The 14,094-nt window shown below is 61.1% G+C and overlaps 1 protein-coding gene across 1 annotated transcript in view; it reads right to left on the reverse strand.

The window, feature by feature from the left end:
• The window catches only part of LOC101082970 (calpain-8), a 42,468-nt gene that overhangs the window by 1,853 nt on the left and 26,521 nt on the right, over window positions 1–14,094 (reverse strand). Inside the window, 5 exon segments of the mRNA XM_045049254.1 lie at window positions 1,310–1,378; window positions 7,768–7,957; window positions 9,558–9,752; window positions 10,204–10,293; window positions 13,188–13,251. Of these exon segments, the coding sequence (XP_044905189.1) occupies window positions 1,310–1,378; window positions 7,768–7,957; window positions 9,558–9,752; window positions 10,204–10,293; window positions 13,188–13,251 (608 nt within the window).

Genomic DNA, 14,094 nt, shown 5'->3' on the forward strand with positions numbered 1-14,094 from the left:
AAGGAGCACCTAACATCCCGTCGTGCTGGTTATTGAGAGCGCTGGGCTAGAGGCCCTGGAAAGTCGCTTCCAGACTTAAATCTCCGTGACCTGTGATTGCAACAACTAGTCCGTTATCTCTGTGACTGGTAATTGTAACAACTAGTTGGCTAGAATGCCATATGTCAACAGAAAAGTCATCAGCAGTGCGTGTCAGCGCCTAGAAGGGGCTCGGAGCTTCCCCGGGGCCACTGCTCAGCCCTGGGGGGACCTCTCTTCTGTGGACCACGCACATTTACTGTGCGAGCGCTAACCACTCTGCAGGACTGCTGCGCAAACCCATCCTGAAGACTGAGGACCCGCCAAGCCTCCGCCTCAGAGAAAGGGCCTTGACCTCCACGCTCTGGAGGACGGCGGCCCCAGGCAAGGTTCCAGGAGGAGATGTTGGACCATTCTCCCTCTGCGCCTTCACGGACGCTGTTCCTTCCACCCGGAACACCCTTCCCTTTCCTTCTGAAAACTCCCACACGTCTTCAGTGTAAAGTGAGGTTACTTGAGGCCGGGAGAAAACGGATTTTATCTCCTGCGATAATTCTAAACTAGCGGTGGTGGCCATGGGAGAGCTGTGTTACTGCAGGAGACAGAACAGAAGAGGGGAGGGGTGTGGAGGGGGAGGGGAGAGGAGGACTGGAAGGAAGGGGAAGAGGTGGGGAGGGGAGGGGGAGGAGAGAAGAGGGGAGGAGGGGAGGGGAGAGGAGAAGAGAGGCAAGGAGGGGGGAGGGGAGGGGAGAAAGGTGAGAAGGGGAGGGGAGAGGAAGGGAGGGGGAGACAGGTGAGAAGGGGGAGGGGAGAGAGAAAGGGAGGGGGAGAGAAGGGGAGAGGCAAGGAGGGGGGAGGGGGAGGGGAGAAAGGTGAGAAGGGGAGGGGAAAGGAAGGGAGGGGGAGACAGGTGAGAAGGGGGAGGGGAGAGGAGGGGAGGGAGGAGAGGGGGAGGGGCAGGAGGAGGAAGGGAGGGGGTAGGGATAGGATTAGGGTTAGGAAGGTGGGATTAACAGGAGAAAGGCACAGGTGCATTTGCTGTCTCTGGATTCCACTGTGCCTCAGTGTCCTCACCCGTCACTTCCCACCTGTCAGTGTCCCACCTGTCATTCCCACCTGTGAAGCGGAGAGAGCGGCGGGCTTACGGAGGAATGAGTGGGCAGGCGCACTCTTCCTTACTGCGCGCAGCCCACGGACACGCGCTCCGCCCCTTCTAGGCCCTTCCCTCCCTTCTCACTGGGAAAGGTCGGGAGTCGTCAAACTCCGGGAAAAGGGAAACATCAAAGGATACGTCCGTCCATCAAGCTGATCATCTCCCTGCAAGTGTTGATGTCGAATCCCCCGAATTTTACGTCTGTTTCTAAACATTGGAATGGAAGGGGGGGCGGGAATCAGGATCTGGACAGCGGAGCGGACCTCCCCGAGCCCGTCTCTGGTCCCCACCCCCATCGAGTGGGAATGACACTAATAGGAACACTCGCCCCCGAGGCTGCTTGGCGATGAAGTGGGATAATGAGAGTTACGGTGAGTTCTCAGCCAAGCCGCCACTGCGGGCGGCCCTGTTCTGTGTCCTCGGAACGACGACCACCGCCCCCGCCCCCGGCGAAACCACCGGCATCCCCATTCTGTGGTAGGGAAACTGAGGCCCAGAGAGGTTGAGTGCTTTGCTCAAGACCACCCGGAACGGCAGGGGCGAGCGGGCGTACAGCGTTACAGGCTCCTTGCTGGAGCTGCGCCCGGGCCTCCACCTCACCTGCACCCCGGGAGCCACGGAGGAAGGAGCCGAAGGCCCGCAGGCGTCCCCCCATCTCTCACCCCTTCCTCAGCAGAGGCAGAAGCCAGGCCTGGAGCATAGAGCGGGACGGGGGAGGCGGGGCTGTCAGGCCGCTGCCCGCGCCCTGATCGGCCCCAGCGGGTCTCCCCAGGGCTCCCCTCGCTGGGCCTCCGCCTCCCCTGCCCTCTGGGTTCTGCCCCCGCTCAGCCGGGTGCCGGCCCCTCCTCCACCCGCGGGCCCACCTCCACCCTCCCGGCCCCACCCCCCCACCCCTGCCCCAGCCTAGCAGGAGTGAGGGAGGGACGGGACCAGGAGCTGACACGGACCCAGCCACACACCCAACATCCAGCGTCCTCAAACCCCCAGAGCCACGCGGCCTCCGTGCTGCCGTGTGCTTCTGTAAACCGTTCACACCTACGGTCACGATGCGACGTGGCTTTGCATGTGATGTGGCCTCACACCCACCAAGGGACAGGGCTAGGGTTGGACGCCTAACGAGGTCTGACCCCAAGGGTCACTCCTCCAGCTGTCCAGGAAAGGGCACACACCGGAGCCAGAGGGAAGGTTCGTTCGTCCTTTAAAGCTCACCCGGGGACAGGCCTCAGGCAGGGGACACACGAGGTGCCGAGAAGGGCGCTGGGCTGCGGTGGCCGTGTGACCTCAGCCGCGTCTCCTCCCCTGGTGACGTGTGGCGTCACCGTGTGCACCCCGCAGCCCCTCCACCCGGGCCCTGGCTCGGCTCCCGGGGACAAGGGGAATGCTCCCAAAGCCCCTCCGGGCACCCGCGCTAAGACCCCACCACCCTCTGCCTGCCAGGAAAGGGAGGGGTATTGAGAGCCTGTGTCCAGACCTCGGCCTGTCCCTCTGGAGGCCCCTCAGCCGGCACAGCAGGGACAGCGACCAGCGCGGCCCCACCAGCAGGGGAGGGGAGACAGGCTGTTTGGTTCACTGTTCTCTGCCTTCTCAATAAGATACGATCCCTCCGCGGCCACGGCAACGAGGCCCCGTCAGGAAAATACTGGTCTGAGCGACCATCGAAAACGTGAATAGACCCGTTTTTGCACGAGCAGCCTGAATGGCTATGCAAAGGGAGCGTAGGCAGGCTTCATTTCCTGCAAAGGCTTCCTCTGTATTTCCTCCTATTCCACTCTTCGCTCTAAAAAGTAGGGGTGCCTGGGGGCTTCAGTCGGTTGAGCGTCCGACTTCAGCTCAGGTCATGATCTCACAGTTCATGAGTTCCAGCCCCGCGTCGGGCTCTGTGCCGACAGCTCGGAGCCTGGATCCTGCTCGGGATTCTGGGTCTCCCTCTCTCTCTGCCCCTCCCCCCACTCTCTCTCTTTCTCTCTTTCAAAAATAAAATATAAAAACATTTTAAAAAAATTTTTAAGTGCCCCTGGACTTCCCCGGGGGGTGGAGAATATTGTTTTTCTCCTCCTGTTAAGGACGGAACGTCTATGCCCCCAAATCCGCGTGTTGGAGCCTGAGCCCCAGTGTGATGCTAACAGCAGGTGCGCCTGTGGGAGGTGACCAGGCCATGAGGGTGGAGCCACCCTCTGGCCTCACAGGGACTCTAGGGGACAAAGGCTGAGGTGGCCTGAGTTCTTGGACACCCCCTGCCTGTCTGGGAGGTCGTGGGGCCCCGCTCACCTTCCCCGCACCTTCCCCAGCAGGCTCCCGGGCTGGCTGTCCTCCTGGTCCACCTCCCAGGGGTGGGGCTGGCGGGAAGCACGACCAGGGTTAGGCCGGGGTCGCTGGGAGAGTGAAGACCCCACGTCCCTCGCTGCCCGTTCCTACCGCACACGCGCCACGGGCAGGCGCATCCCCTCTCCGCTGTGGGGAGTGATCCCACCAGCCCTGAATTTCCAGTCTCAGTCCTGAGTTGCTCTCAGAGAAGGACAGAAACACCGACAGCAGAGAATCTCCATCCCAGAGACCCCCCCCCTCTGCCCCCACCGAGACCCTCGGGTATGTAGTGTCCGTATGTGTTTTCTTAGCGTCCAGCAGGCTCTCAAGCAGCCACGGGATCGGAGACTGGCTGAGGCCACAGCCCAGTGGGAGGAGCGGGAGTCGGGGCCGTAGACGGGAGTTCAAACACCACAGGGGTCGCTCGGTGGTTTCCGGCTCAGGCTCCGAGCCCCCCTCCCTCCTCCCTCTGTTGTTAAATGACTAGGCCTGCGGGGCGGTGGCGGGGGGGGGGTGGTCAGAGAAGCACACGCGAGCTGGTGTGTGTCAACGTCCCATGACAGTGACCGATCATTCCACGAACGGGTCTGTCCAGAGACTTTCCAGCCTGACACGGGCTCTCCCCCAACCGTCACACGTGTCCTGGATGTCTCCAGGAGTTTCCAGAAAGCCAAGTCGGTGTTCTAGAACCACCGCTCGGAAAAGCACGAACCAACGCCACGCTGGAGAGAGTGCCAGAGCGCTGACGATGCTGTCCCTCGATGGCCACGGGCTGCGTGCCAGCATCTCGTTCACCACTCATGGCCGGCCTCACCCCTGCCCACCCTTTAGCTGCTTTACCACGCTTTACCCATGCAGAAACCGTGGTCAGCGTGTCACCCAACAGGCCAAGACCACACCTAAATCCCAAGTCTTTGTTCGCCCCGCTCCAGGCGGACAGTCGGGCTCTCGAACATCCGACTGTCATGACTGGAGGGAGGAGAAGGGAAGTCCTTGAAGGCAAGGACTGTCCCTGTCTTCTGTAAGTCCTGAGTCCCCTGCAGACATGATCCCCGTGTGCGTGTGCGTCGGGGGCGCTGGGATCCTGGGAGCCCTTCACGGCTCCGCGGGACCTCAGGAGGGAAGGCTGGGCCCCAGGCCTGGGGGCTCCTGGTTCACAAAGGGTGGGAGCCCCAGACCTCGCGCAGAAGGCCTGGGGCAGCGCCGTGAGCTGACGGGGCGTCTCTGGGGACAGCAGCGAGCACCCGGGACCGGAAGAGTCTTCCGTTGTGTTGTGCTTCAGAAAACCCCAAGACCACGGGAGGGGGCCGCGGGGAGCCCCCACAGTCTCTGGGCTGAATTCCCACCCGCCTGACGCAGGGGGGCGTAGGGCCAGGACTAAGTTGATTTAACAGGAACCAAAAAGGGTGAAAGTGAAGGATGGGTCCAACCACCTGAATTGCGGGCTCCGACCCGCTCCCTCCACGCGGGCACACCGGCCTCTCGGACCCCCTGGGACGGCAGCAAGAGAGGCGGCGGGGGGCTGGGGAGAGGTCCACCAGGAGGCTGGGCCACTGCTGTGGGTGGGGCCCGGGCAGCTCCGGTGACCGAGAGCCGCCAGCCGGGAAAGCGCCTCGGGGCAGGTGCGACGGCTGAGCCCTGGCAGGGGCGCTGACCGGAATGCAAGCGCGGACAGTGGGGCGGGCAGTTCTGCCTCACGAACTCGTGACAGAAACGCCACGGCTCACCTGACACTAACCCCACAGCGTGTGTGGACCCTGCCGGAGTTCAAATAGAAGGATGGCACTGATCGGGGAAGCCCCGGCTTCTCCTCCCCCTGCAGAAACACGAGCTCACAAACTCGACAGGTGCCGGCGACAGAGCACGTCTGCCCCCTTCGGTCCGAGACCCAAACCCGCAGCCGCGGGGCACCCGTGCGCGTCTGCAGACACCCCAGCCGCGGGGCAGATGGTGGCGGTGCCCCGGAGGCCGTCCCTCCCACCCCGAGTGCCCGGGGACACGGACAGTACGACCCCTCACGGAGCAGCCCCTCCGCGTGCTGCCCCCACATGCGCCGCGGGAGAAAAGGGACAGCACACGGAGGACGGGGTGAGGACGGAGGGTAAAGGGAGCGGCCCGTGTCTGGCGTTTCTGGATGAGCTCTCCTTCAGTGGCTTCATTCGCTCCCACCATCTGTCCCTGAAAGCCTGGGGTCTATCTCCCACCCACCGCCTTCTCTGCCCTGCACAGAACGGCCCAGGCTCTTCTGTCTGAGGGTCCCGCCCACTGCATGTGGGGGACATACGGCCCGGCCCCCCCGAGGAAGGGAGATGCCACCAAACCTGGGTCCCACTGAGGCCGCCTGGTCTTTGGCAGGAAGGGCCAGAACCCAGGAAATGGTGTGGCCCTGATGAATAAAAGGTTATGATCCTTAAGATATAAAGAACATTTACGAATCAACAAGAAAGCCCCACGAGCCAGAGCTCAGTGTTCCGAGAGATTCCTACCTCCTGTGGGTTTCCAGCTACCACACCTCCCGTCTCCCTGAAACACAAAAGGAGGAAAAACAAATACCAGTAAGTGAAACGCACCGCTGACGGCCACGTTCTTTCAGGAAGTATTTCACTTTTCTGCAGGATGGGCTTCCCGCCCAAGACCTTCAGACCCCACTGGCACCCAAACTGCATAAACAGAATCTTTACCAGCTTTCCTCCCCGCCCCCAGTCCCCTCCCCACCCGGGTCATCACCAGACAGAAACGCCCAGCTCGGTGACCCTTCGTGAATTCTGAAATCTCGGCCCTGCTGGCCCCCAATCGTGGAGAGTTCTCTCCCCACCCAGTCCCCTCTGTCCTCTCTGGGGACCCAGCTCTGTGAATCCTATAGTCACTGTCTCTGGGCAAGGAGCCGGCAAACCCACAGCCGTGTGCACCTGCAACCATGTATGTGGTGTGTGGTGTGTGTGTGTGTGGGGGGGGGGGAGATATATATGTATGCGTATGTGTGTGCATATGTGTATATGTGTGTGCATATACATGTGTGTATGTGTGTGTGCACATGCATATGTATGTGTGTATACGTGTGTGCATGTGTGTGCACGTCCATGTGTGTATGCATGTAGGGGGTGTGCATGTGTGTGCATGTGTATATACATGTGCGTATATGTGTATATGTATGTGAGTGTGTGTGCACATGTGGGGGTATCTGTGTGTGTATACGTGTGTGTGCATATGCATGTGTGTGTATGTGTGTGCACTGTGGGGGGTATACATATGTGCATGCATGCGTGTGCATGTGTATATACATGTGTGTATGTGTGTGCACATGCATATGTGTGTATACGTGTGTGTGTGTGCATGTGTGTGCAGGTATGTGTGTGCCCGTCTGTGTGTGTGCACATATGTGTGTACGCATGTGGGTGTGTGTGTATAGACATGTGTGTATATGTGTATATGTATGTGAGTGTGTGCACATGTGGGGGTATCTGTGTGTGTATATACATGTGTGTGCATATGCATGTGTGTATGTATGTGTGTGCACATGTGGGGGTATATATATGTGCATGCATGTGTGTGCATGTGTATATACATGTGCGTATATGTGTGTATGTATATGCACATGCATATGCATGTGTGTATACGTGGGTGTGCATGTGTGTGCACGTCCATGTGTGTACGCATGTGGGGGTGTGCATGTGTGTGTATACATGTGTGTATATGTGTATATGTATGTGAGTGTGTGTGTGCACATGTGGGGGTATCTGTGTGTGTATATACGTGTGTGTGCATATGCATGTGTGCGTGTATGTGTGTGCACTGTGGGGGTATACATATGTGCATGCATGCGTGTGCATATGTATATACATGTGCGTGTATGTGTGTATGTATGTGCACATGCATATGTATTGTGTATACGTGTGTGTGCATGTGTGTGCAGGTATGTGTGTGCCCGTCTGTGTGTGTGCACATGTGTGTGTACGCATGTGGGGTGTGCGTGTGTATATGTGTGTGTGCATGTGCATGCGTGTACATGCATGCACGTGTAGGGGGTGGAGGAGGCCGTGCTCCCTCCGGCTCCCACTCTCTGGGCCCAGGGGCCTCTCTGCTGAAGGAACCCCTGGGCCCAGATGTTACTGGCACCCCTTATCTCCGGCCTTGACCATCTTTAAGCAAACAGTCTATGGGGTGTATATACCCTGTAGACCGCGTAAAGGGCCCGGGGAACAGGGAGTTTGCAGAGTCCTCTGGGGCCAGTGGAGGTGAGCCAGGCTGTCACCTGTCGGCCCTGTGCGCCCCTGCCCGGGAACCCCGCCCACCCGGCATCACAGAGGGACAGGATGCGCACAGGGATGTGGCCTTGCCCTGCGAGAACACCTTCAGGCAGAAGTCGCAGTCCTGGAAGGGCCGCACCAGCAGGTTCCCCCGGGGGCAGCTGCAGTCGGAGATGGCCGTGGGCTGGCGGCCCAGGAAGAAGTCCCGGACCGGGGGCGCGTCGGCTGGGCTCTGCTGTTGCACAAAGCAGGGCAGGGTCAGTGTGCGGAGAATCGGGGAGCATCGTGGGGGACGGGGCTCGAGAGTTTGGTCGCCCGGTCTGATCTGGGGACCTGGGGATGGCTGACCCGAGGAGTGGCAGGCCCGGACTCTGCTGGGGACTCACCCTTGTCGGTCCCCACATGTATTTAGGGCCCGTCTGAGGGTCCGCCTTGCTGGGGCCTCGGTGCAGACCCCTGCCCCTCCCCGGTGAAGCACGGTGGGGTCTCCAGGGTGCGCCGCGCTTCCCGCTGGGGATCTGACCTCGCAAACCACCCACCGCCCGTCCCACTGACCCTTCTCTGCGGCTGTAACTGGGCAGTGCTGGGCCCCAGCTCAGGCCCGGCCCCGGAGGCGCTTAAATCCTGCTTGGCGAACAGAAGCAGCCAAGAGGGCCTGCTGGCCTGGGGGAAACTGGCTTGCAAGCTGACGGGGTAGGGGTGGGGCGAGCTGCCAGTTCCGCCCCCGGGCCCAGCACGCTGCCCCCGGTGACCGGTGACCCGGTGACCCGTCTACGTGTGGTGGGAGGGGCTGGTGTGTGTCACAGGCTAATTAGTGGCCGCAGGTGCCGGCACTGGGACAGCTGGGACAGCTGTGATTCAGCCTCCACGCTTGGTGTCTTCACGCCTGCACGTGACGCTGCAGGGCTGTGACCTTCTATGTGACCCGGCCCTGCAGCGCCCACCCCAGCGGGGACAGTGTCCACCCACAGTTGCCAGACCCTCTTCGGATCACAGGTCTGCAAAGCAGGGGTGGAAAGCGGGGCCACCTGTCCCCTACTGCCCGGTCAGGACTCCACAGGGATCCCCAGGCACGCCCTGCCGACCTGAGTCCGAGGTCAAAGGCCCTCTTAGGACTCCCCCGCCCCTGTGAACTGTCATATTCTGGGCCAGAGAATGCTAAGGGTGCAGCCAGCAGGGCCACAGCCAAGGGCAGAGCGTCATTGTCGTCATCCCTGATGACGGCAGTGGGGGGAGCAGGGCACCAGCAGTAAAGCCGACTTGGGGACGTACACTCTTTCAGAGCGGGTCAGGAAGGGGACACACGGTCCTAGAGCCAGTGGGGCAGGTACAGAGCTCATGGCCTCTGAACTGGAGGACGCTGAGGCAACAGGGGCCCCTCTGTCCTTCCAGGGGCCCCAGACAGGTGTGTGCCACCGGGTCCCTGGCCCACACGTGCCATCAAGGCGTGGCCCAGTGACGGTGCGTGTCAACGGCAGGTGGGCCCAGGGAGGCAGGAGCGTCCCTGGGGATGTGTCAGAAGTGCACGGTCTCAGCCTGCCCCAGAGTTCCTGGGGTGGCCGCGTGTTCACAACCCCGGGGACCCCGAGGAGCCCACACTTGCAGAGAGAGGGATCCATGCAGAGCTCGGGATCCATGGTGACCGTGGAGGGCCCCAGGATGCACACCGTGCGTTCGAGTGACCTCTCTCTCTCTCTCTCTCATGAAGGGGACGTGTCTGATGGGAGCCAGCGTCCCCAGACCTGACACAGATTTGGATTTAGTTACTTCCTCGTGGGAACAGCTCTGGGCTCCCCACCTTGCACTGGTCCTGCGTGATGCCCACAACCACTGACCCGTGTCTGGGAGCCAGCAGGCAGGCGGACCTGGCCGGGGTCTGCGGCCTTGGACCGAGGCACAGGCTGGGGCCTGAGAAGCCGGCCCGGCTCACGGCCCCAGGAAAGTGGGGGTGCGATGCAGTGGAAAAACGCACCTCCGTGTGACCCCGAGGGCCCCCAGACGGAGCCGTGGTTCTCAAGCTCGGCTGCACGCTGGGGTCACCGCGTAGGCGGTCTGGCGTGCCGCCTGGATGTGACGATGTTTTACAGCTGCCCAGGGGTGGCCGAGGGCAGCCAAGGAGGGGCTCACGGGAGGGGCCGGAAGGAAGGGGCCGGACTTCGTGGAGCCAGGCCCGGCCCCTCCCTGGAGGTGCTGTCTGTCTGGGGCTCTGCCTGCGGCCGGCCCAGCGCACGGGGAGCTGGGGGAACCCCGATGTGAGGGTGACAACGATGTTGTGTCACTGAGGACGCACAGGAAAAGCCGGGAGCCAAAAAGATAAAGTTGGTGCCTCTTCCTCTTGTCAGCGATCAGGGTGCTCATTTCGCCGGCTAGATAAGGAGGTGCCCGCGGTAATCACCTGGCTCAGATCAGGTCACCGGCACACAGGGGCAAGGGTCACCACTGCCCCCCCCCCCCCGCCTCGGGGGCAGGGCGGGAGCCGACCTGGTCTTTGCCACCTGCCAGGGCCAGCAGCTCTTGGGATGGTGTGGGAGGAAGACGCCTCTGCAGGTGCTTGCTTACGTCTTTGGGGACCTGCAGGGCAGAAGAAGAGGGCAGGTCACCCGCCGGAGCAGGGCCCCCCTCCGTGCCTCGCGGCCCTCCCCACAACCTGCAGACAGACTGCATTTCTGACACTGCAAAGTCACTGGTGGGAAGGCCGTCCGGACCACCAAACCCCAGAAATCCAAAGGGGGAAAGCCTCTAGGTTTTTACTTTGTGTCCTGACTGAACGATCTGCCAGGACCCCACGTCCCTCACTCAGGACTGACACTGGGGGGCCGGGACCCCACGTCCCTCACTCAGGACTGACACCGGGGGGCCAGGACCCCACGTGCCTCACTCAGGACTGACACCCTGGGGACCAGGACCCCATGTCCCTCAGGACTGATACCCCAGGGGCCAGGACCCCACGTCCCTCAAGACTGACACCCCGGGGGCCAGGACCCCACGTCCCTCAGGACTGACACCCCAGGGGCCAGGACCCCACGTCCCTCAAGACTGACACCCCAGGGGCCAGGACCCCACGTCCCTCAAGACTGACACCCCGGGGGCCAGGACCCCACGTCCCTCAGGACTGACACCCCGGGGACCAGGATCCCATGTCCCTCAGGACTGATACCCCAGGGGCCAGGACCCCACGTCCCTCACTCAGGACTGACACCGGGGGGCCAGGACCCCACGTGCCTCACTCAGGACTGACACCCCGGGGACCAGGACCCCATGTCCCTCAGGACTGGTACCCCAGGGGCCAGGACCCCACATCCCTCATTCAGGACTGACACCCCGGGGACCAGGACCCCACGTCCCTCACTCAGGACTGACACCTGGGGGCCGGGACCCCACGTCCCTCAGGACTGACACCCCGGGGGCCAGAACCCCATGTCCCTCACTCAGGACTGACACCCAGGGGCCAGGACCCCATGACCCTCACTCAGGACTGACACCCCAGGGGCCAGGACCCCATGTCCCTCACTCAGGACTGACACCTGGGGGCCGGGACCCCACGTCCCTCAGGACTGACACCCGGGGACCAGGACCCCATGTCCCTCACTCAGGACTGACACCTGGGGGCCAGGACCCCACGTCCCTCACTCAGGACTGACAACTGGGGGCCGGGACCCCACGTCCCTCAGGACTGACACCCCAGGGGCCAGGACCCCACGTCCCTCACTCAGGACTGACACCTGGGGGCTGGGACCCCACATCCCTCAGGACTGACACCCCGGAGGCCAGGACCCCACGTCCCTCACTCAGGACTGACACCCTGGAGGCAGGGACCCCACGTCCCTCAGGACTGACACCCCAGGGACCGGGACCCCACGTCCCTCGCTCAGGACTGACATCCCAGGGGCAGATGATATCTCACAGACTGGCACGGAGAGCACAGACCAGGAAAAGCAAGGCCCATGGAAGGAGAGGGACGATCACCTTAGAGATGCAGGATCCTGGCTACAAATGACAGGCCTGCCTGGCCTGAGCCTGTTGTCACAGCAGGAAGGTAACAGGGGACAGAGGAAACGGACACCTGGGCTCTTTAGCCTTCGGGGTGTCAGGGCTGCTTCCCAAACAGTGTCAGCTTTCAAACTACACAGGTCTCCAGATTGCACACGCACAGAGCTTTCCAAGTCAGTTATACGTGCTCCCCACATCAGATGCTCCCTACATCAGGTGCTCCCCATAACACCAGGTGCTCCCTACATCCTCAGATGCTCCCTACACCGGGTGCTCCCCACATCAAATGCTCCCTATAATGTTAGATGCTCCCCACATTAGGTGCTCCCCACAACACCAGATGCTCCCTACAATGTTAGGTGCTCCCCATAACACCAGGTGCTCCCTACATCCTCAGGTGCTCCCTACACCGGGTGCTCCCCACATCAAGTGTTCCCTACAATGTTAGATGCTCCCCACATTAGGTGCTCCCCACAACACCAGATGCTCCCTACAATGTCAGGTTCTCCCCACAACCCCAGGTGCTCCTGACAACCCCATGTGCTCCCTACACCCCCAGGTACTCCCTACATCCCTAGATGCTCCCCACAACCCTAGGTGCTCCCAACATCAGATGCTCCCCATAACATCAGATGCTCCCTATAACATTAGGTGCCCCCTACAATGCCAGGTGCCCCCCTCAACACCAGGTGCTCCCAACAACCCCACGTGCTCCCTACACCCCCAGGTACTCCCTACATCCCTAGGTACTCCCCACAACACCAGGTGCTCCCTACAATATTAGGTGCTCCCTACAATGCCAGATGCTCCCCACATCAGATGCTCCCCACAACACCAGATGCTCCCTACAATGTCAGGTTCTCCCCACAACTCCAGGTGCTCCCCATAACATCAGGTGTTCCCTACATCCTCAGGTTCTCCCCACAACACCAAGTGCTCCTGACAACCCTATGTGCTCCCTACACCCCCAGGTACTCCCTACATCCCTAGGTGCTCCCCAAAACCCCAGGTGCTCCCCACAACATCAGATGCTCCCTACAACGTCAGGTGCTCCCCGCAGCCCTAGATGCTCCCCACGACCAGTGACACTTGATACCTGACTGGACGACACTTTGATCCTCTTGTAGGGATGAAATCTCAACCCAGTTCATCTGTAGTCACTGGGCCGCACCAGAGAGGTGACCCACCTGACAGACCCCAGCTGTCCCCCAAAGGAAGGTGACCCAGCCTGAACCGATCCGCCCCTCCCTGGAACTCCCCTCTCCCACCCTGTGCCTGTAACCAGGGCTCCTCCCTCCTTGCCAAATGGGACGCTGCCCGGTTCACAAGTCACTGAACAGAGCCAGTACGGTCTTTAACTTTCACGCAGCTGAATTTGGGGTTTTAACGGCTCCTGAGAGCATAACCGTGTCCCAGCCGCCAGCACAGCACCGGCACAAAGTAGACGCTCGCTAAAGCACGTGGAATTGACACACATTCGTAAACGCCTTCTCGATTTTCATCCCTGCAGAAAAGGAGTCCGGTCCGGGGCTCTGCACGCTGTAGGTTTGGGAGGGGGGAACGGTCCGGGGCTCTGCACGCTGTAGGTTTGGGAGCGGGGGACGGTCTGGGGCTCTGCACGCTCTAGGTGGGGGGGACGGGCCAAGCTGGGGTGGCACTGGGCCTGTTTACCGGACACTCTGGTCTCCTGCCAGCAACCCACCGGCCACTTTCCACGGACACGCTTCCGCCATAGAAGACGCACACATACCACACCCTGAACTGCAAAGCCTCACGCTCCAAAGCAGGAGGAAGAAAGGGGCCGGGGGTGGTCGGAGCTCGGCAGTGGGCTTCCTTTCTCGTGCGTCACTTTATTCTGAGGTGTCGGGCCTCCAGCCGGCTCGTGTTCTTCCGGACTGAAATGGCGTTTTTCCCAAGAAATTCATTCTTAACAAAATTACAAAAAAAAAAAAAAAAAAAAAAAAACAACCACCAGGAACCCCTCCGGAATTTGCGGCAAGGAGTCTTTGCCTGTGTAAAAAGGCGGCTTCCGATTCGTTCCCAGCGAGGCCTTGCTTTAACGTGTCCCTGAGGCCGTGGAGTCACAGGGGGTGGTTTCCGTTGCAAACCGGAGCAGGGCACCGCCTGACACAGAGGGTGTCCCTAACCCAGAGACAGGACCAAATGTGGCCAGGTGGCTGCCCTCACCCCGGCCGTGCCTGTGGGTCCTGAGAAGGGTCTCAAGGTTGCCCAGCACGGGAGGAAAGGTGTGTCTGGCTCCCACATCCAGCCTCCCTCCCCCCACCCAAGCCCCTCATGCGCCATGTTCTTGGCTCCGGTCCCCTGAGAAGCCTGTACTTGGAAAGCCCAATAAGTGCATTAACACTGAGCCTTTGACAACCA

The sequence above is a fragment of the Felis catus genome, chromosome F1 (genome assembly GCF_018350175.1).
Source record: "Felis catus isolate Fca126 chromosome F1, F.catus_Fca126_mat1.0, whole genome shotgun sequence".
Lineage (NCBI taxonomy): Eukaryota > Metazoa > Chordata > Mammalia > Carnivora > Felidae > Felis > Felis catus.